General features: G+C 40.9%; 1 protein-coding gene across 2 annotated transcripts in view; it reads left to right on the top strand.

Annotated features, from left to right (window-relative positions):
• The window catches only part of tnk2b (tyrosine kinase, non-receptor, 2b), a 29,519-nt gene extending 9,163 nt beyond the window's left edge, over window positions 1–20,356 (top strand). Inside the window, exons 2-18 of one of the 2 annotated variants that reach the window (XM_068701501.1) lie at window positions 1,375–1,552; window positions 2,541–2,611; window positions 5,895–6,164; window positions 6,304–6,456; window positions 7,673–7,836; window positions 8,937–9,056; window positions 9,491–9,617; window positions 9,756–9,902; window positions 10,403–10,497; window positions 10,611–10,805; window positions 11,115–11,206; window positions 11,783–11,827; window positions 12,172–12,605; window positions 12,742–13,965; window positions 15,653–15,748; window positions 17,633–17,763; window positions 18,084–20,356. In XM_068701501.1, coding sequence (XP_068557602.1) covers window positions 1,375–1,552; window positions 2,541–2,611; window positions 5,895–6,164; window positions 6,304–6,456; window positions 7,673–7,836; window positions 8,937–9,056; window positions 9,491–9,617; window positions 9,756–9,902; window positions 10,403–10,497; window positions 10,611–10,805; window positions 11,115–11,206; window positions 11,783–11,827; window positions 12,172–12,605; window positions 12,742–13,965; window positions 15,653–15,748; window positions 17,633–17,763; window positions 18,084–18,090 — 3,549 coding nt within the window. In that variant the 3' untranslated portion in view covers window positions 18,091–20,356. The remainder of the gene's footprint in view (window positions 1–1,374; window positions 1,553–2,540; window positions 2,612–5,894; window positions 6,165–6,303; window positions 6,457–7,672; window positions 7,837–8,936; window positions 9,057–9,490; window positions 9,618–9,755; window positions 9,903–10,402; window positions 10,498–10,610; window positions 10,806–11,114; window positions 11,207–11,782; window positions 11,828–12,171; window positions 12,606–12,741; window positions 13,966–15,652; window positions 15,749–17,632; window positions 17,764–18,083) is intronic. The other variant, XM_068701502.1, reaches the window with a different exon arrangement.
• The last annotated feature ends 2,771 nt before the right edge of the window (window positions 20,357–23,127 follow it).

The following is a 23,127-nucleotide window of genomic DNA, read 5'->3' as shown; positions in this document are numbered from 1 at the left end:
ACCACTCACTTGCCATTTAAATACATCTTTTCAGTGTTTTGGGGGATGGTCACATCCACGCCAACTTTTATGGCCCGACATTAGGTATGTGCTTGTGTGAGGAAGACATACTTTAACTTCTCAGGTCACATTCAGTAGGAAGTGGCCTCTGACGAGCCTATTAAGACGTTTAGATGACAGTAGGGAAGCTGGGACCTCTGACACGTCCCTCTAGACCTTGTAACCTTGGCTCAGCGAACACAGGAAGTTCCTCATTCACAGAGTCCAATTACTACTCAGTGCAGTGGACCCCTACGACCCAACGCGTCCACCAGAAAGGTCCCCCTGTCAATCTCTGCAGATTAGGTCGGTTCCCCTCCCCATTGGAACTGGGAATAACGCTGCTGATCAGTGTGAGTAAGTGTAATGCAGGAGTAGCTTTTGCAGTGGTTTCATCTTCAAAAGTTCTTCACACCTTTTTACTCTTTACTCCAATTCATTGCATCATCTTGATTTATAGTCCTATGAAAGAAGCACAACGGGATTTAAGATGAAGTTCATCTTTGTTTGCTGCTATTTTCAGCTTGTCACTTTAAGTAGAGGGAGATTAATGATGTTTTAAACTGTGGTGTTGTGTTTTGACATTGCAGATTGATGGTCTCACTCAGTGTCTTATAGAGGGGCATAGTACAGTATACATATATATATATATATATATATATATATATATATATATATATATATTGTGGTCAGATTGTTTAGGAGCCTCCCATTTCTCTTCACTGACACTCATGTGCAACTGACCAGATGTGCAACATCCATCTCATGTATATCTGTCGTATGAATGTGATGTTTACACGGCGTCTACAGCCGAGCTGCCTAAACTGCTACCTTCTGTTTCCAGAGTAGTTATTAATCTATTTTGATGCTGGAAAAAGAATTGCTGACAGTGTGGTATATTAACACTGCAGTGACACAGGATCTGTAATCAATGTCTGATATATTTGATACTGTCGAAGTAAAATTAGTCAGTTTTTCGTCCACTGACAAGCAGCTAAGTGTGTGTGCCCGATGTGTGTGTGTGTGTGTGTGTGTGTGTGTGTGTGTGTGTGTGTGTGTGTGTGTGTGTGTGTGTGTGTGTGTGTGTGTGTGTGTGTGTGTATTTTGAGTCTAAGCGCCTAAGGAAGCTTTTCAGTGAGTTGTAAACAATTACTGGAGATCACACAAAAGATCTGAGCTCAGTTCCCCTCCTTATATTCACAGAAAAGAATGCTTTGATTGTTGCTCAGTGACTTTCTATCCCGCTGTGTTTTGTAGCTTCGAGACCAAGCATTGAGAAAACTGTTGACTGAATATTGAACTCGGTTCCCTGTATTCTTTGCGTGTGTTTTGCAGAAACTGGGCAGCAGCATGCAGTGTGAGGAAGGCACAGAATGGCTGCTGGAGCTGCTGATGGAGGTGCAGTTGCAGCAGTACTTACTGCGGATCCGAGACGACCTTAACGTCACGCGGCTGTCGCACTTTGACTACGTCAAGAACGAAGACCTGGAGAAGATCGGCATGGGTCGACCCGGTGAGAAACTGTGTGTTTGTGTGCGCGTTTTGTTGTTTTTGTACATTTGTGTTTAGTTGACCCAAAGGCCAAATTCTGGTTCAGTTTTGCTGGGATCCCGAAAATAGTTTTATTTAAGACAACTTCACAGTAGAGCAGTGGTAGCTGTATGGTCCAGTTCCTGATCCGGCTGGAAAACACCCTGGTAGACTTAAAATATCAGTCCACGGTTCAAGGCCTTATCAGACCATCACCTTTTTCTTTTTATTTCTAAACATAGCTTCCTAAATTATTACTACTATTATCCTAGAATATTACTTTTGCCTTCAGTAATGGCAATGTGTCATTTGGCTCACCGTCCGCATAGCTGGAGCAAATCCTCCATTACTAACTACCCTAATATCATTTCAAAGTCACAACTGGTAATTACGTAGGCACAATAGGAAGGGACGCTGAAGTGCCAATTCTTTTGTGTGCGATGCGCGTGTGAAGAGGATGGCAGCAGTAATGTTCTAAATCCAGTTACCGATGCCCTCAGGGTTCTCGACTATCAAGTCACTTAAGACTAATTACACCCACTTCTGCTGCTCGCATATTCATTTAATCTTTTTCCTCCACTCATCTCACTGTTCTCTAAACTCTCAACCGTCTTCTGTCTTGTACTTGCTTTATCTCCAATCTCTTCTAACATATAGTAAGCGTGTATCCTCCATCTTTTCTCCCCCCTTCCATCCTCTTTGTGTTTTTCCTTTTTTACCCTTTCATATCAAAGTTGGCTGTTTTTTCTGTCGTTTATTTTATCCTGCTCTGAGTTGTTTTCCAATTAAGAGAGATGACTTGGAAATCAAGAGAGTAAACCTTCTGTTACTCGAATCTGAATGGTTCCTCTGGGTTTTCCTGATGCAAGAAGGACCCATAGGAGAAGAAGGAGAAGAAGAAGCTGCGGTCTTCATCCTTTTCTGTTTACCGCTGACCATCACTGCATTTCTCTTTTATTCTTTTGATAAAGGACAGAGACGACTGTGGGAGGCTGTGAAAAGGAGGAAAGCCATGTGCAAGCGTAAATCCTGGATGAGCAAGGTGACAGACATAGACAGGCACACCACACACACACACACACACACACACACACACACACACACACACACACAGGACTCATTTATTATGGTACATGGCGTGCTCGACGTTATGTCGCCATGTTGGCGTCTGTCTGTCTGTCACAGTGTTGACACATTCACACGCATGAACAATACATGATAGAAACGTTCCCCGGTACAGATGATATTTTGCAACACCTTGACAGGTTATTTTTGCGTTTTTTATGTGAATACCAGTATTTTAACAAGCTGGCAAGGTAAGTTTATTTGTAAAGCACAATTCAACATGCTTCACTTAACTTAGACATATCTACTAAAATACAGCTTTTACCATCTGTCAGTTTGATGCCAGCCTGCTGTAGAGGGGACTCGATGCTTCTGTTGTGTTGAAGTTCTTACTTCTAGCAACAAAGGACTTTACTGGTGGTGGCAGTAGAGTGTGAATGGCAGAGCTGTTTTTAAGTCTTTAGAGCCAAGTCACTTCTTTAATTGTAAAATAAAATACAGACGGAATGCATGCTCACATCTACGGGGGAAATCCTTCCAGAGAACAAGACAGCCTGACCCTTCTCATGAGGATGAGCAGGTCCACAGACAGACACACACACACACACACACACACACACACACACACACACACACACACACACACACACACACACACACACGCACACACAGTCACAAGAGTTGGTGACACACGGATTCAGAGTGTGCAGCATTCACAGAAACTTTGTCTCATGAAGCTTAAAGTTTGTCCCTTAAAGAGACAGAACCACATATGACTATTACTTGTTCACTCTCTTTAAATAAAGGATTAACAATAAAAGATACCATAGAATTAAATAATAGTGGAATGGACATCCCTCTTCAAATCAGGGGCAAACCAGAGTAGAGTGAATGAGTACAATCTACAACTTAATGCTTTATCCACAAGCTCTTGTCACAGCGTAGGAAAGCACATTGCTACTGCCAGACGAGTGTCAACTATGTTCGCCTCAGTTTCCTTAACCAGTGTAGCAATAAAGCATGGCGGAATTAGCCAGCTAGCCAACTGTCCACTAGTTTGCTGATTCCACCATGCTTTAATGCTTCACTCCCATGTCGCTCCGGAGAAGGACCAGCTAACGCTTAGCTAGCTCGCCTGTCATCCGTCTCTGGAGCTTTACACTTCATGGCCCCACTGACGTGTTTTGACACCATAACTTACAACAATCGCCATTTTCTTTTGTGCTAGTCAAATGGAAAACAGTTCAATGTCCTTTCTACTCCTATTCTATTTCTAAGAAGGATACCTTATACACAAGCTCATACAGTATATGATACACCTACTGCATACTCGCACACAAAGCTAGGGGGAACGAAGTGGGAAGGAATAGTGGGCAGTCGTTGCTTTTTGTGTGCATGTGTGTGTGTGTGTGTGTGCGTGTGTGTGTGTTTGGTGAGTGTGCTGTACTCTGTGGAAGTCGCGGTGCCCAGAGAACATGGTGCTTGCCTTCTATAATTACACCTGTCTGTTTCCGCCTCTGGCACCATCCTCCGCTAAAGTAATCTGCTTCCTCAGCGTCGTGTGTGTGTGTGTGTGTGTGTGTGTGTGTGTGTGTGTGTGTGTGTGTGTGTGTATTTATTTGTGTGTGTATCGTGCTGCCATGCTCAGAATCTTTTGAATGTCGAGCCTCCTATTTGAAACCCACTCGCCACACAGTGACCACAGAGATGTGGTGTTTTTAAAAAGGCTTGCAGCATTATGTCATGTCTGGTCCACTGTGAATGTGAAACCACACACGGCTTGCTACTGTTTATATCTGGCCAGTCAAATATGTTTGGCACCGAGGACTCGATTGACACCTCTTTCTCACCGATGATACCATTTCTGAGTACTGACCTTTTGATTACCAGTCAATAATGAGTTCATTCACAATGCTGACATTCATTTATTGCTTTAGATTCAAGATTGCTCTACCTTTTCAGAAATACGTGCATTTGTGATATGTTGCATGTTAATAATTGGGGTTGGCTATTACTGTTTATTATTATTTCATTTATTTACCTGTAACGTTATCTGATATATAGCTCGATATCGTTTCCTCTGGGTATGACAGCAGTGCTTGTTTCTGTGCATTCCTATTTTGGTCTTAGTTGGGACCTCTGAACAAAGGTTTCCCTTAAGGGGTCTGCACAGCACACACATTGTACGGGTTCAAATTTAGAGGAATGAAAAGCTCACACAAACACAAACACATGTATATTCAGGTCACTTAATCTAATAGTGCTTCTTAATGAGTACTTCCTAACGGCTAAGTCATTCCTGCTGTGTTGTCAGCGCTTAAGCCAAGAGGCAGGAAATGTCTCTCTCCTAGAATGATAAATGGTGTGTGTGTGTGTGTGTGTGTGTGTGTGTGTGCTTGTTTCGGTATATATGCGTAGTTGCTTACTGAAAACATATCAGCTAGAGTTGTGAATCTTCAATGGCCTCTCATGATTCCATTCAATTACAATTTACCTGTCAACGATTTGAATGTACAACAATTCTCAATGTATTATTCAATTTCCTATATTACTGCACACGGCTACTTTTTCATCAATTCATAAAAGCAGTCGGATAAATCTAAGCTCTCTTTCTTTTTAGAAAGTGCTTTTAAAAACAATATAAAAAGCTACATATTTTCAATAGCCGTATCCGTGTGACCCACCTCTGTTCATAAACATTGCAAAAATGAAACATAAATCCTTCTACAGTGCATAAAAAGTGTGCTGTTAATCAGCGTGACGGTAAATGACAGTAAAACGCAGTAAAAACTGGCTGAAATGAAACCAAACGCCTGACTCTGTTCCTTCACAAAGTGAACAAGAGAATGTAGAACCGTAAACCATCATCACTGCCTGATGATGCACGATACTTACATCCAGTGTTTCCACAGGCCTACAATAGCGGGTGAGTGGGTGAGTGGGTGAGTGGGTGAGGAGAGCAGGGGGAGAGCAGACCAGGGAGGGGATAAAGTGGAAAAAAATAGTTTTCCTCGAGACTGAAAGAGATGGAAGAGAGTGGGAGATAGAGTTCATAACTGAAATGATTGTCTGGTATCTTTCCTTAAAAATAATAATAGACAAATACGTAAATGCATTGAAGCCTATGGTCAATGTCCACTTTCATTTTCCTGGCCTTATCCCACCACTGATGCTTGTCTCTCTCTTTTTCTTGCTCATTATTGGACCTTTTCACCAATGTTTTACAGCTGAAACCTTTCATTCGATCTCTTCCTCTGTAGGTGTTCAGTGGTAAGCGTCCAGATGGAGGAGACTTCCCCCAGCAGGGCCAGCCGGCCTCCTCCTTTCGTAAGCTGTCTCCCACACCTCCACTGGGCCTGGGGGAGGGAGTCCTGGCCACACAGCCCAGTGGCGGCGCTCCTCTTGATGGGCAGCAGCAGGCACTGACCTGCCTCATCCCAGAGAAGGACCTGACGCTGTTTGAGAAGCTGGGTGACGGCACTTTTGGTGTAGTGAAGAGAGGAGAGTGGCTGACGCCTGCAGGGAAGGTGGTGAGGAGACCCGCACTTTAAAATTGATTTACTTCTCTTAACAGGTTTAAGCTCCTGCATGTTGAAGATATTTGTTGAAGATAAAACTGTTCAAGGAATAGTATAGAATACATTTAAACTAAATCGTCCTTGTTTCCAGCTGAATGTAGCTGTGAAGTGTCTGAAGACAGATGTTCTCAGCCAGCCCGAAGCTCTGGAGGACTTCATCTGCGAGGTCAACGCCATGCACTCCCTGGACCACCAGAACCTCATCCGCCTCTACGGTGTGGTGCTCACACACCCAATGAAGATGGTAGTGGACACACAGAAACGCACACGCACAGGGAGGAATATACACAGACAGATAAACATAGTCGCACGTAAACCTGTGTAGTCTGACTTACACCCACAGACACTTAACACAAACGTCACCCTCTTGGACTGGTTCCTGACTTTACAGTCTATTTAAATCAGGTCAAGCATCTTTTTTTAGCTTTGTATTAAACAATCAGGTGACAAATTATGCAGACAGGTGGTGTAACACGAAATATACAGACAATGACGCTAGACGTATAAAACGGATGTTATGATTTTGTTTGTTTGTGGAAGTATTGTCGGTGTCTGTGTGCGTGTATGACTGTGTGTCGTGTGAGTGTGTGTCGTATATATTCCTTCTGAATGTGAATAGCTGTGACCAAAGGAGGAGAGAGAATAAATAAATGAATGCTTAAATAAATGGTTATTATAAGAACTATTATAAAAGTAACTTCAACAACTACATAAATAATGTTACTGTTATTATTTTTGTTGTTGTTGTTATTATTTATTATTATAATGGCTGTCACTAATAACAATTAGCCATGATGAATGCAGTTTTTTCATGGGTGTCATTGCCTTTAGACCTTTAGGGCCTTCGCACAACTGGGCTGCCCCCAGACTCTCTGGGAGGGAGCCAGTCCATTATGAGCAAATTTCAATAATTAATAATGGCTATTATAATACATTGTATTTGTTACAGAGGTATGTAATGTGTGACGATAGAAGGTGACAGACAAATAGCCGTTGGGATGACATGTGGGAAAAGGTTTGTTGATGTGTTGGGTGTGTATGCGTGTATCGGGTCAAGCATCTTACGGCCTTCGTCATGACCGGAGAAAGTGATGGAGGAAAGAAGGGAGACAGGAAGGGAGGGGAGCAAGTGGAGCAAGCTCTTAAAATAAGGGCTGACATTTCAGCTTTGTTGTTTTCATCCTGCTGTTACCTTCTAGTTATTTCCTCCGCCAAATAGTTTTGGACCATGTCATGACTATCAGTAGACTACAACGCAACTCACCAAATTAGATTTTTGTCGTTACATTATTTTACATTTTTATTCCTTCTATTCTCACGCCCTCCTTTCATCTCCAAATCAATTGCTATCTCTTCAACGCCGTCTATTCCTCGCACCTTTTGTTTTTTTCACTCCTCCGTTCCTCTCTTCACCCACTCTCTCTCTCTCTCTCTCTGCTCTTCTCTCTCTGTTCGTGAAGGTGACCGAGCTGGCTCCTCTGGGTTCTCTGCTGGAGCGTTTGCGATGTGTTCGTCCACAGGGCCCGGTGTTGATCCACACCCTGTGTCAGTATGCTGTACAGGTGGCTTGTGGCATGGCCTATCTGGAGCAGAGGAGGTTCATTCACAGGGACCTGGCAGCCAGGTAGGGGACCAACCACTTTTTTAAGTGTTTGTACGTTTTAGCAACGATAAATAGGTCAAAACCTATTTGTTTTTAAAGAGGATTAGGGGGTGTATTCTTCTCTATGGAACCTATTTTTCTCTGAGGGATTTTTTTGTTTTACTGGTATGGTGAATTATTTATATTGCTTCTCCACCCAGAAACTTACAGGCCATTACAGGGAGACTTGGCCCACAAGTAAAAATGAGTCACTGGTTGGCTGATGGGTGGTCTAAGTTCTTGGTCTTGCCCAAATTAGTCACTTTCACCTAACTGTTGACACTGTAGATGCTTGAGAAAAAAATCTTAATGGCTGGTAGAAGTGAGTCACTTTCACAGTTACGGCTATTATAAAATGGTAATGACTACACATGGCTTTTTACAGTGTGCCAGTCACTAAGAGGATTTCTCAAGCTGTGGTTTTAGACATCTTGAAATTCAGTTATAACCTACCAGACGGTTAATTGTATTCAAAATACATTCCAGATTTATTCAATACCTTCAATTAAAACCTGCAGTATTTGGACTGCGTTCAGAACACCATGTTGAGTGTACTATAACTGTGTTGCACATGGACTACATTTATATGACTGCATCACATTCTGAACGTTGCTCAGGATTGACCATTAAATAAATCTGTTTTGTTCATTTTCTACAACCATTTACCAAAACCATAATGGGATTTAAATGTCATGTTTCAGGACAAGTTCAGTTTGATGATTCTTTCTCCTCTCAACAAATGGTCAAACATATTATATAGGTCTTAAAAAAAAAAACATATTTCCACCACAGTAAAAGCGTACTCCTCCTCATCTTTGTTGATGCTACTGTATTTGGGGGGCTTTGTGAGCATCTGTCACCTTAACAGTGTGCTGATGGTATCAGTATTATGCCACCTAAGCAAAACCTTTTAAATTGTAGTTAGATGATATGATGGACGGCTGCACCTCAATTTCCCAAAAATATTCCTTGAAGTTAAAAAAAAGTGTAGGTCATACAGTACAGAATAAAAGACATATATGTTAAGTTTTAAAATGTAGATTTTTTTTTTTTTTTTTAAATATTTGACCGTCTATCTTCAGGAACATCCTGCTGGCCTCAGCTCACAGAGTGAAGATCGGAGACTTTGGCCTGATGAGGGCGCTGCCCAACAACCACGAGCACTACGTCATGCAGGAGCATCGGAAGGTCCCCTTTGCATGGTGGGTGGACCGAGGGAGCAGCGCAATGAACCAAAGCTGTACTTGGATGCAATTCAGGCATGGATATGAGTGGTTTTAGTGGTTAGGGTGGGAATAGGATTTATTTCATTGCAGAAAGTTTCCACAAAGAACTCTAATCAGTCACAGCTGCGTTCCTCCCATGCTGATGATTGTTTTGAGAGACTTTTTTTTTTGTGACTATTTGTCAAATTCTGTGTCGGCAAAACCGCTAGCTAGTAATCCATCTTTCTTTTCACTGTTTTCATTCATGTATGATTTTAATGTTTCCAAACAGAGTGCAGCTTTTTTCATTTAAAAAAAAAAAAAAAAATGCTTTTAAAGGTAGCATTGAAAAATGAAATGCATTGACCAAAGTGAGGATTATCTTTGGACATATACAGTACACATTAAAATTCTTGTCCGTTCTGCTTCAGGTGCGCCCCAGAGAGTCTGAAGACCAGAACGTTCTCTCATGCCACTGACACGTGGATGTTTGGAGTCACTCTCTGGGAGATGTTCACACATGGCCAGGAGCCTTGGCTAGGCCTCATTGGGAGCCAGGTAAACAAACAAAAAAAGCTGAAGTAACACAGGCAGACCCAGAAAATGAGTCACATTCATTTACATTTACACTAATATATCCTTCAATTGTCCTCTTTAATTTTTTTCTCCTTTGTCAAAAAAAAACCCCCACCCTAGATCCTGCACAAGATTGATAAAGAAGGTGAACGCCTCCCGAAGCCTGAAGACTGTCCGCAGGACATCTATCATGTGGTGCTGCAGTGTTGGGCTCAGAAACCAGATGACAGACCCACCTTTGTTGCCCTGCGTGAGTTCTTGCTTGAGGTAGGAGAGCTGCCATTTTGGTAGTCAACGTTGTTCATCCAGGGTGTTAAATATAAAGCTGGTTTTTTTTAGCCACTAAGCAAAAGACACTTCATTGTAATCTTGACACCTCCGGCACAGAAAGTCCAGTGTTCCTCCAGCAATCCTCATCGCATTAATAGATTTTCAGCTCCACCTAGTGGAGTTACTGCAAAGAAGAAACTGAAACCCTCAGCTGGATCTATAGATTTAGATTCAATAATTAAATGCCATACAACGTAGATGTTTGGAATTTGTCTCAGTGTGCTCATAACAGAACAACAAACAGTCGCAGCATAACAGTCAAGACACAAAAAAAATTAATAAAAACAACATTTAGTAGTATTCCCCTCTCCCAATAAAACATCACATACGTCCATGAATGTAAGATACGGCCCATTCATAAATGTTTGCTGTGTTAAAATTAACTTTGGTGTTTCATGTGTGTTTTTTGTGTCTTTTTATATGTGGGTGTTTTTCAGACCATGCCCACAGACATGTGTGCTCTGCAGGACTTTGATGAGCCTGACAAACTCCAGATCCAGATCAATGATGTCATCACCATAATAGAGGGCAGGTGGGTGTTGATTAAATGTTTAAGACTTGAGGATAAGATGCCGTCCAGGCTTACCTGCCGACCGTAATACTGATGAATACTGTTTAAAGGAAGAACATGAAATGCTCTTTCAGGGCGGAGAACTACTGGTGGAGAGGTCAAAACAAGCGAACCCTTAAGGTCGGACCGTTCCCCCGAAACGTGGTGACATCGGTAGCAGGTTTGTCAGCTCATGACATCAGCCGGCCGCTCAAGAACAGCTTCATCCACACGGGACACGGAGACAGCAACCCTCATCGCTGCTGGGGCTTCCCTGACAGGATTGACGAGTAAGGACCAGCTTCTGTTCAACTATCTGTGATTTAATATCACAATGTACCCACAAGAGTTTTTACATGGTCAAAATGTCTCTTAATGACTTATAAATAAATATGTATCATAATTATGCCCCATGTTGGAAGTTGGTGCAAAAAGTCTGATTAGTTTCTGCTGCGTTGGAATAATAAACTCTCGCCAATAGATGGCAGTAGCACAATACTACAAATTTCCAACTTATAACAACATTATAACACCAAGGTCAGGTAGAATCACTATATTGGCATTTGCTGTAATCAAATCCGGTGCTCTCTTCCCTCCAGTTTGTACCTCGGTAATCCCATGGATCCTCCTGATGTCCTTGGCGTGGACCTCAGTGGTGCTCGGCTCACACAGCTACCAGGACGAGCTAGAAGTGAGTTAAAGAGGTCCAATAAAGACTGAGACCATAATGATGGCTGTTTTGATCGACAAATACCAAGGATAAACACTCTCGTAAGACGATTCAGTGTCTCTGGGTTCAAACTTTATTTGGCGCCACTGATCCAGACCCGTTTATCATTTGGCTCAATTAAGTAATTGTGAAATTGTTTGATCATATATGTAAACAAAATAACACTTGTATTTTCACAACTGATCATAATCACCTTTGTAAACATAACTTGGTGTAAACAAACCTAAACAACATTAAAAACTATTAAAAATGTATATTTAATTGTTGCTTACCGCTAATATAGGTATATTAACACGCCTGTCAATCGCTAAAATTATCAGATTCCACATGTTACATGCAGTGTAGATTTTGCTTTGGAAATATGGCCACCGAACAGCTTGCTTTTAATATTTCTTAACGCTTAACAAACAAAACTTTCGTATGTAATCTGCCATTTGCCTCCTGCTTTTTCCCCTAATCTTTTTTATCTTTGCTGCTGTCTTTTTTCCCCCCTTTGTGTCTCCTTTGCGATGGCGGTATTTGCTTTTATTCTTCCAGAGGAGCCTCCTCCTCGCCCTCCTCAACCAGCAGTGTTAATCAAGAGTAAGTCTGGTTTCTCTCAGCAGCTCCTCACCCATTGTTCCTGCCCTCTCTGTTCCCTCCTAGCTCCACTCCTCAAAGGTACATTCCATACTTTTTGTTCTTTGCCTGTCTTTGCAGTGATTCCGTCATCTACTTCAATTTCCTTTCTTAGTATCATTGTCCTCCATCTTTCCATCGACGTGTCCCCTCTAACAGGTGTGCAGTGTCCTTTCTGTGCACAATAGGACTAACTTCAGACCTGGAAAAGTTGAAGTGTGTGAAGTGTGATCTAAAAGAGCATTGCTGTCGTCACTCTAAATGTTTTTCTGTAAAGTAATTCACGTATTGTGTGTTTGTGTCTCCAGAGCCTTGCTATGATCCAGTAAATGATGATGAGGATCTGACTTCAGCAGGACTAAAGAGATTATCACTTCGGAAAACGGGTTCTGTCAAAGGCTTAAAACTTAAACCTTCTGCGTGGGTCTCTGCTTCCAAACAGGGGAGTGGTCGGACTTCAGGCTCAGGCCACAACCCCAACAGTGATGTGTCCCTCATTGACTTTGGGGAGGAGTTCCCCCCGCCCACTCCATCCCCTTCCCCCGTGATTGAAATTCAGATTCCTTCACTGGCAAAGCTAGCTTTGGAAGCAGAGAACATCATGGACCGGACCCCGCCTCAGAGTCCGTCTAGATCGCTGCCCCGACCCCTTCACCCGACACCAGTAGTGGACTGGGATGCCCGGCCGTTACCCCCACCTCCGGCCTATGACGATGTCGCCCAAGACGAAGACGATATGGAGGTACGGTAGGAGGTGACGCAGCGCATTTCACATTATGCCAAAATTTCATGGAAATGGGATGTTTATCTCCTGTTGTGATGTCACTTAGATCCATAGTAGAATGTATCAAAGTTGTAACTCTTCTTTCTCCACAAAGGTGAGCTCTATCAACAGCTCAGAGCAGCAGCATGAAGAGGAGCAGACTGATGTCCATAACCCAGATGAGGCTCTCTTCTCTGGACCTAAGGTTGAGGGTGACGCTCTTGTTTCCAGTGGTCCAGACCGATCAGATCCGGAGGACAACCTTTTTCTCCCCAGCAGGCAGAGCCAGGTTCTGTCCACCTCATTCTCCCAGTCAGCTGAGATCTTCCAAGAACTCCAGCAAGAGTGCATGAAGAGGCTAAATGTACCGACTGGAAGTGCTGCACAGTCAAGCTCGCCGTCCCAGTGCTTAGCCTCTTGGCCCCAGACACAACAGACCGAGGAGGGACACCAGCAGAGTGTCTTCTCCTCCAATGAGGACAAACCCCAGATCCCCCCACGTGTCCCCATACCCCCTCGCCCCATAAAGAGGGGCGACTACACATCTGCTCGCTGGTCACGGGATCTCTCCCTGTCACCGACACCAGCCGACATCACAGAGGAAGTTTCAGGCCCAAACCAGGAACGACCACCTCAGATCCCTCCCAGAGACCCTTTGTCACAGCCGGGCTCCAGGACTCCCAGCCCCATGGGCCTGGTAGTGGGCTCCCCCCAGCAGAGACTGTACTCTGTCAGCCCCATCACCATGCAGGCTCCCCACACCTCCTGTCCCTCTACACACACCTACGGCTCCTACCTCTCCACCTCTCCAGCTAAACTCATGCCTACCACGCACAGCTTTGCCTCAGATCCTAAATATGCTGCACCCAAAGTGATCCAGGCCCAGGCGCAGGGGAAGGACTCCGCCAGCAAAGGCCCGTGCATCCTCCCCATTGTCCGTGATGGACGTAAAGTCAGTAACACCCACTATTACCTTCTACCAGAGAGACCCCCATACCTCGACCGCTACGACCGCTTCTTCAGGGAGGCAGATGGCCAGCCTGCCGGCGGTGTGGAGGAAAGGCATATACGGCAAGCTAACACCGCCACGGTCAGACCCATGGTGGTCAGCAGCCAGATTCTCCAGGGACACGCCCAGGGACAGGGGTTTGTCCAGCCAGGCGAGCTGAAGGCTAATTTCTCCTCCAACAATAACAGCAGTCTGGGTGGACCATGGTCAGGGATGAAGACATCAGTTAGTCTACCTCGCGTCTGTTCAGACGGGCTGACAGCAGCGGTGGTCACTGCTTCCTGCATCAGGACAGACGGAGGCGGGAACTCAGCTGACAGGGTCAAAATGGTAAGGTTGGAGATATTGTGATTGCCTTTTGCAACCTTCATTTTGAAAAACACTTAATGTATAATTTTACCATTTATATCATGTTGCGAAAGGTAAAATGTATCACTTCAGTAATTAAAGTCTTAGCTTGCTCACTTTCTCTGTGATGATGGATAGTTTAGATGCAATATATAGTTGACCTTATGTCCTCCTTAATGCCATTTTGATTGCTTTTTTGTAAATTGGAATTGGATAAAAAGCACAGTTCTTAAACTAGATAGCCATCGGTTCTTAGTTTCCTGTCACCAGTATAAGAGAGAATGGCTCCATTATCGCTTAAATATCACTGCAATGTTCAAGATAGTCGAACATTATTCTAATGTAATGCAATGAGTGCAGTGCATATTTGATACATGGCTTGCTTGACTCCTCTTGAACATTAACCTAAATATAAACATTATGGTGTACAGTAACTAATACTTCGAACACAACAGAAGATATTTTTTATAGGTAGCCTGGAGGGATAATTGTGTGTGTTTCTGTGTGTGCAATTTGTTCCTTTTTATTAAATGCATTTTTGGGTAATTTTTCCCTTTTTTGACAGTGTAGAAATGAGAGAGAGAGAGAGAGAGAGAGAGAGAGAGAGAGAGAGAGAGAGAGAGAGGTTATATGGCATGCGCTGTAACCTCTTGGCTGCCAAGATTGTTAGATACTGAGTGAGGCACATATAGTTGATGCTATTAACTGCATACATCTGTCATAATTTAACCTTTTTATTACCTCCCTATTAAAATTCAAATGCATATCAGAACCAAATTATGACTGATGTGTAACAGCACAACTGGAGCTGAACTGCCAATGAATCAGACTAATTAAACAGGAAGTTCCATTTGAATAGCGTTTCAGTACAAGACTTGGTAGCATACAAACACTTCTTACATTCCCATCAAAATGACAAAGCACAACAATGTTTTATGTCATAACTCATCTAAAAAATATGTCAGTGTTCTTTTGAGACAAAGGCCATATTAATGTTTGCTGTGAATTTTTAAAAAATGTGATCGGTTTCTTTTTGTTTGACACCAATTGAAACTGATTAAACTGGAGCCAGAATCACTGCGAAACACCAGAGGCTCGACATCGATCAGGCACTTGGCATTTTGTAGTGGAAACTGAGATCTGTGGCCGCACACACAGTGGGAATGTGAGATCATATATATATAAACTGTACTGCAGAGGAGTTCAATGCAAGAAGTAGAAATGCACTATGCATTCGCTCACTGTTAAAGTTTAAATATTGGGGGTATTATAGGTATCAATCAATACTGACAACAGATAAATAAAATCATTGACTATGCTGCTAGAAAGTCTCATCATGTGTCAGCGTCGTCTTGTTGAAAGTAGAGTTGGCTTAAGGTGGACTTGCACAAACATAATTTGTAGAATAGGATTTGTCTTGTGATGGAATGGGTGACTTCTTATCAGATCTTGGATAAGTGACAAAAATCTTTTCAAGTAGAACAATATAACTTGATTGTCAGATTTGGAAGTGTTTTACATAATAGATAAAGCTGTCATGTTTGTAGGTGCTCCCGAGGTAAATGTTGAAGGTAGTATTGAGATTTATTGAGCGAGGAATCAAAGCCAGGGGACTGTGAGTGTTGTTGGATGATACAGATACTCATACTGTTGATCTCGTGTGATTCAGGTGCAGGAGGCCGTTCACGGTGTCACAATGGAGGAGTGCCAAGCCGCCCTCCAAAACCACAACTGGAATGTCCAGAACGCTGTGCATTATCTACAGGTGAGAGCATTCATTTGTACGCTATGAAAAAGCTTAACCTTTAAAGAGGTTAATGCACTGCAGTTTCTTTTATCTGTTGTTCATACTGTGATTCTATAGTGATCACAATAATACAGGGTTTTTAGAAAGTTTCCGTATGGCGCCCTGAAACTGTCAAAATAAATTGTAATTTTAAGATGATTAGAGAATGTTTTTCTCTAATCATCATTTTGTTAAATTAAAATAGAGAAAAGCTAATTAAAGCTTAATTTATTTATTTTACTAGCTCATTTAAGTTTCCTATCTTTTTGGTCTTTGCACACATTTAATGATTCGTCATCTTTTAACTTCTTCCCATTTCCCTCATGATTATATGGTAATGAGATAGGCGTGGTTCTGCATGTCCAGGGCAGTAATTGGTTCAGGGTGTTTGTGTGTTTAACATCAGCAGACAAACCAGAGTAAGAGCCTTTTCAGCTTGCTCTGTAGCTAAAACCCAACTTTTGTCATAGAACCATCTGTGGCAACCCAGGGGACTTGGAGGCAAGATTCAGAGATAAAACAGGAGACTCAGAGACAGTAACCATGTAACAAAAAGTGTCATTTAATAACCAGGTTGGGGTAAAGGGGGATAGGGTCAAACTTCAACAAAAGATTCCTCCCGGTCTTTGGCCTTCGGTCTACACTCAGTCTGAGATGATTCCTCCGTCCTGTTTGGGCAGAGCAGAGGAGAGTCTGCTGAATTACCTCCCGTCTGACGTAGCTCCTCTCAAGAGTAGCCGGAGAGCCTCGTATTCTTCCGCCCAGTCTGTCTGCTGCTGCAGCTGCTGCTTCACAGCTCTGTGAATATATACGCTCACTGTAATTAGTTGATGGGCTGCAGGTGTGACCAATGCCGCGTGCCTAGTGGCTGCAGCACCTGCACTGGATAGAAGACTCCCTCTATCACATCCCCCAACCTGAGCTCGGGGATCCGCCTCCTGTGCCGAGTCTGCTCGGCATTTCCCCCTGGTTTGCCACACATCATACTGTATTGAAAAAGACTTGACACTAGCAATAAGACCGTAAACATGACACCATTTACTAAGGTAATAAATCAAGTACGGTTAATTCTAATATCTGAATTGATAAAAAAAAAAAAAAACTTTTTATAAAGTAATGGCCAGAAACATTTTACAGTTCTAGTCTAAATATAGACCCTGTGAAGTGGACGTTAATGTTGCAGCACAGCAATTACTTGAAGAGAAGAGTCCTCAGTGGTAAACACGGGTCCTCAGAGATCCAGATCACTGCATCTTAGATCGGGCCTTTAGTCCTTCTCTCTTATAACCTTTTTTTTTTGCACAGGATATAACAACAAACACATAGTCATCCAAAGTTGCTTCATCTCTTTTTTTTACTTTTTATTGATTCATATCAAGATATGATAGGAGCAACTTTGTTGAACCTTAAGGGAAACTGTGGTCATTGCCGCTGCAATAAGCCGGCTATAGATAGAAAGAAGAAAAAAGAAAAAAAGCATACAGACTCATTGATATGTCTACAGCATTGTTCAGCTGCCTCTTAGCTGCCTGTGTTTGGGGCAACTGTGGCAGGATTGAAGATGTGTTTGGAAGGCACACGGGAACAATTGTGTGCTCCTTAAGTGTTGGCAAAGTTTAGAAAACACAGAAATGTGTTTGAACAAGACACTGAGCTTGTATTAAGACATTGATTAATTGTACAATGTGCTCAATGGTGCTGCAATCTCAAGGAGGAGAATAAAAAAAAGATGAATTCTGCAGTTCATTCCTGAAACATTACCTGACCATGTGACCCTGCTTTATTGCCCTATCTCGTCTGTCTCATTTCTCCTGACTCCTGGCTTCTTTAAACAATTGTTTTCATCTTTGTGTGTTTCTGTAGGTGGAGCAGTTGTTCTGTTTGGGTCTGAGGAGCAGGTCAGAGTGTCTAAAGCTGTTGGAGACGTGTGACTGGAACCTGGAGGTGGCCAGCACTCAGATGTTGGATAACTATGGATCCACAACAAGACATAGGTACCGTATTCTGTAGCTTTGTTCATAGAGCACATGTTTAGATGTTTCCAAAAATTTAATTCGGTCATTTATGACCGTGCTCCACATTATGGCATCAGGTTAACTTTGTCACAACTGTCTTTGGAAAACATATAATTAAAATCTGATTCTTAGCTGCTGCAGATTTTCCCTCCTCCAAATAAGAAGTAATGCAAGTTAACAGCAGACATATACAGCAGGGAGACAGGCAGTAGTATGATCCAGTGATGGTGTGCTAGGAGAATTTAGCTTTTCATCTCATGATTTTCTCAATCTAATCTTAAGCATCTTTATATTTGCAGACGGTGACAGAAATCTCAAGCTGCTGAGCTCTGATTGGAACTTCCTCCTCCGTAAAATATCATCAGAATAGGTGAATCGGCTCCTGACCCTTTACCATACATGCTTCGAATGCACCTCCAATCAGAAGACTGCTATTTAACTGAAGAAGAATCAAGGACTACCACAAAATACCAAACTTCATTATGGCTCTATTCATACCTAACATGGACTAAGGAAATTCATTTGGGAGTAAAAAAAGAAGACCGTGGGTGTTATTTTGACCACCTTTTCTAAGTTGTTCAGAGACAGAAATCACACTGTACTTGTAAGTTCAATTTCAATTGATCAGCCTGAAATGTGTCATCGTAACAGGTTCCCTACAGTCACAGATCGTGGGTGCTCCCCTACTGTGACATATCCACTTACTAGTATCCTCATTGCCGCAACTGCACTGTTCTTTTGATAATGCCCTTAAAACGCCGGTTTAAAAAGGGAATCTGAAGAAGGCAAAATGAGTTAAATAGCACATTATACACAGTGGCACTTGCTAAGATTTAATCTAAATACTGTAAAGTGAATACAGATTTGACCTCTACCATGTAAAATGTATAAAGAGACATTTATGTGTTTTGTTTACAAAATATTGATAAATTATTTTAATATATTTTGAACACGATGCTAAGAGACGAGAGAAGACTGTTATGTCCGTTACTGGGCAAGTCATTTTATGAATTATTTAAATTAGTGTGGCTGAAGAACAAAAGGGCCATGCAGTCAGTGGACGCTTCCCACTAAAACCTTTCCTTATTCTTTGCCTCCGCACTTTGCCCAAACATAACTTCTGCGCATCAGCTGAAAACTCCTGCCAGCTGGGTATTTTCTGCATACTATGTTGGCAGCTAATGACAGCAACGCAGTGAAATTTACCCCAAGGCACAGATCCTGTCCCATAATCATCACTTCAAATAACAAGTGTTATTTTTTGGTCAGCAGCTTTGAGGGCAATAATTTAAAACTGGAATGACTTTTCAGCTCTGTGTGAACCTTCTGCTGGGCATGACGATACATTTTCTGACTGGGTATTGTCGCAGTAGAGCCCTCAGCAATGAACATGAAAACCTCTGGGCCTGAATTCTCCCGTTTTTTTTTTCTTTTTCGGATGGACTTCGTATGTGAGGACTCCACTTAGAGGAAGGGAAATAAAAGGCATTCCACTTGCTTCTAAAATTCACTTTTCTTTGGCCAACCAAATGTCAACCAACCAAATGCTTTACAGGCATTTTATGGTCGACACACACATGACCCTTTGGTGCTATAGAAAAAAAGAACCCTTTTTGCCAACGGGTACCCAACTATGGTTGTCCCCATTAAGACATTGGCTTTGCTCCAACCAGTTTTTCCATATGTCCACGAAAACGCCGGTATGTGAAAGGTCCCAGCACAATCTGTTTGGGCAAAAGCTCCAAATAGCCTTGGAATAATATGGAACCACAACAAGCCTGCTATGCTACCTGCTTGGACAAAATTAAGAGGCTTTGAAGAAAAAAAAAAGTGTGTTAGGAATATCTTTCTAAACAATGTACAGGACTTTGGATGACAACCTCCAGTAAAAGCTTTCTCCTGTGTGCAATAAGGCTGCTGTAGAACCTGTAACCTCCCACTCTGTACATCCATCAGTGCCATCCAGTTGTGTAAAAAGAAGTTATGATGTATCCTAGTAATTGAATGCACAGAAAACTGAATAAAATGTTTGGTGACTCAGTTTTCCTCCCCATGGCAGGATAAAGTTGTACTTAAACACTGATCCCAGATCAGTTTTGCCAATGTTCCCCTCTAATGTGTTGTGGTAAAGTTGATTGTTAACCAGTGCGTAAGAACAGATTGATGTGATGGCTGCCTCCACAGTCGGTTCATGTGTTGTTTGTCTTTATACCAAGCTGCTGTAGTGTATTGGAGGACTGAAAGTGAACCTTGTGGTGTTATGATCAACCCAAAGCAACATTCTTCTGTTGTGGTGTTTATACTCTGTTTGAAAACTCTGTTCAGTTCTGTTTCATCTTTGTTTGCCATATCAGATTATTTAGAAACTGTTTTAAGTCATTCATATTGTTTTTGTTTTTTTCCTTCAATCGAACTTGCCATTTCTTCCTCATTTGTATGTACTTGCTTCCCAGAATTGGTTTTAAATGCCTTTTTCATTGTTTCACTCCTCCTGGGTTGTTGGAAATGTTCGAGAAGTTCATGCTGCCGAATTTATAAATGTATTTTTTATTAAAGATTTCATTATTTTTTATCCCTTTTTTACTCTTATTTTTTTCTGTCGCCTTAGTTATCTTTAAAGGAACTAGTGATTCTTAGAGGGGATATCATGCTGGATTTAGATTTGGATTTGTCCTGGAACATGTTATTATTTTTCTCATACTGTCTGTCTGACTATACCTGTATTCAGCCTTTTAACACCTTCCTCTGAAAAGCAATGGTTTAGCGCCTGTCTCGTTAACCTTCATCCTACAAAAATAGTTAACAGACGACCGACTGGGGACCCCAAGAATAAATACTGTGAGAAACAACAATCATAACAAAGTGTTAACTTATTTCTTCTCAAAACATTATTAGTCATATAATTAATGTCATCTTAAAGAAGACATTATTATTATTTTAGAAAACTAGTTGATTTGCATGTTTTGGAAAATGAAAATCGTGAAAATGAGGAAGTATGTGTCTGCCGCATCCGTGTCTGTCTCCTTCAAAATGACTGTCATACCCTACTGATATTTGTGATACGTTTATATTAGTTAAATGTTTGGCATGGATCTCATCTATTTTATTCATTAAACTGTATAGGCAGGCAGTACAGGCTTTTGAATGGGGTCCCCAAGACCCTAATACATTAGAATTATTAAAAAAACACTAATTATAACATAAAAAAACAATATGCTATACTATGACTTTTTTTAATGAAATTGTATGACATAGCATACAAATGCATTTTCATGACAATATACTATGACTTCTTTTGACATATTGTACTATTGCTTTTTATCACACTTTAATGGCATACTTTACTATGAATAATATTACTCTTTTCAAGAGATCTTTGCAAGTGCTTTCATCAAAAATATATTTCTTTTCTTTTTACCATTTTTTTTTGACATACAATATTACTTTTTTACAATGTTTTGGGACGTACTATACAATGACTTTTTTATACATACTATGTACTAAGACATTTTTACCACCTTTTTGACATACAATACTATGCCTTTAAAAAAAAAACTACGACATACTATGAAGGTCAAAACATACTATATGACGACTTTTTTACGCCATTCTACGACATGCTACACCATTACTTTTTTCAACATGCTATATGATGATTTTTTTACGACATTTTACTATGAACTTTTTTCAACACACTATAATATGACTTTTTTATGACGTTTCTCGACATACTATATTATGACTTTTCACCATACAATACTATGAATTTTTTACAACTTTTATGACATACTATACTATGAATTTTGTATGACCTTTTTAGACATACAATAAACTAAGACTTTTATCCATACTATAATATAATTCTTTTCCACATACAACACTATAACTTTAAGACTTTTTTCGACATACTACCCTATGAGTTTCAATGACTTTTTTGTCCTGCATTACGACCTTTTCAACATACAATACTATGACTTTTTGACAACTTTTTTGACATACTATAATATGACTTTCTCACCACTTTTTTCGACATGTTAAACTATGACTTTTCGGCATACAATACTATAACTTTTCGACATGCTATACTATGACTTTTTTACAACATTATTCAACATATTATGAGTTGTAATGACTTTTTTCAACATACAATACCATGACTTTTTTCAACATAATATCCTATGGGTTTCAATTTCAATGGAGCAATTTTGCTCAGTTTTTCGTGATTTTCGGGAAAACGGCTGGTGAATCTCTGAGAACGGTCAGCACACCATGTCCGATCAGGCTGCACTTTTTGATGTATTTTTTGTGCAGGTGTTCGCAATGCTGTGTGTGGAGAAGCGCGCCAAACTTTTGTACAGAAGATGGAGAATAAGAAGAATAGTCCCACAGGATTCTAGTCTGTGTGCTTTTGCACAGTTTTACTGCCTTTGTGCTACAAAGCCACACTGCATAAAGATTAGAAGAACAATACTTGGAATGATGAATCAGCATGTTCTAGAAGATTCTGTGTGTATTATGCTACTGTTGAATACATTTTAGCAGAACTGTATGTGTTAATATGTGAGCCACTGAGAGTATTGAGAGTAAAGTGTGTGTATGTTTTGAGTTATTTTGGAATCTGTGTAAATGTGGAATATATGCACATTTCATGTGCACTTTTCTTAAGACAGAATATTTTATATTATCTATCGTAAGTTGGTCACACCATGTATATGTAAATTGTGAAATGGTTTTATACGCAAGTGTGTCAGAATAAAGCAAGCTCTGGTCTGAGCATGACGCTAACTTTGGTCCTCTCTCTATTCAATTCAATTCAATTAAATTTATTTTTGTATTTCCCAAAATCACAAATTACAAATTTGCCTCACAGGGCTTTACAATCTCTACGACTTTTTTTCAACATACTATAATATGACTTATTTACAACTTTTTCCGACATGCTATAATACCACTTTTTTACAATTCTTTTCTACATACTATATTATGACTTTTTTTGATATACTATACCAGGGGTATTCAATTAAAATTCCAAAAGGTCCAAATCTCCTCGTGCAAAGGTCCGGAAAATTACAATAATATCTAACTTGCGCTATTTAGTGCCATATATATATTAGTTAAATGTTTGGCATGGATCTCATCTATTTTATTAATTAAACTGTATAGGCAGGCAGTATGGACTTTTGAATGGGGTCCCCAAGACCCTGATACATTAGAATTATTAAAAAAACACTAATCATAACATAAAAAAACAATATGCTATACTATGACTTTTTTTAATGAAATTAAATAATAATAACTGTTTTTTTTACTTTTTTCGGCATACTATAGTATGACTGTTTTTTG

This window comes from Cebidichthys violaceus, unplaced genomic scaffold (assembly GCF_023349555.1).
Source record: "Cebidichthys violaceus isolate CVI_PGR_0920_01 unplaced genomic scaffold, fCebVio1.0.p SCAF_8, whole genome shotgun sequence".
Classification (NCBI taxonomy): Eukaryota; Metazoa; Chordata; class Actinopteri; order Perciformes; family Stichaeidae; genus Cebidichthys; species Cebidichthys violaceus.
Note: the sequence above shows the minus strand (reverse complement) of the source record. Positions and strands in the feature narration are given on the sequence as shown.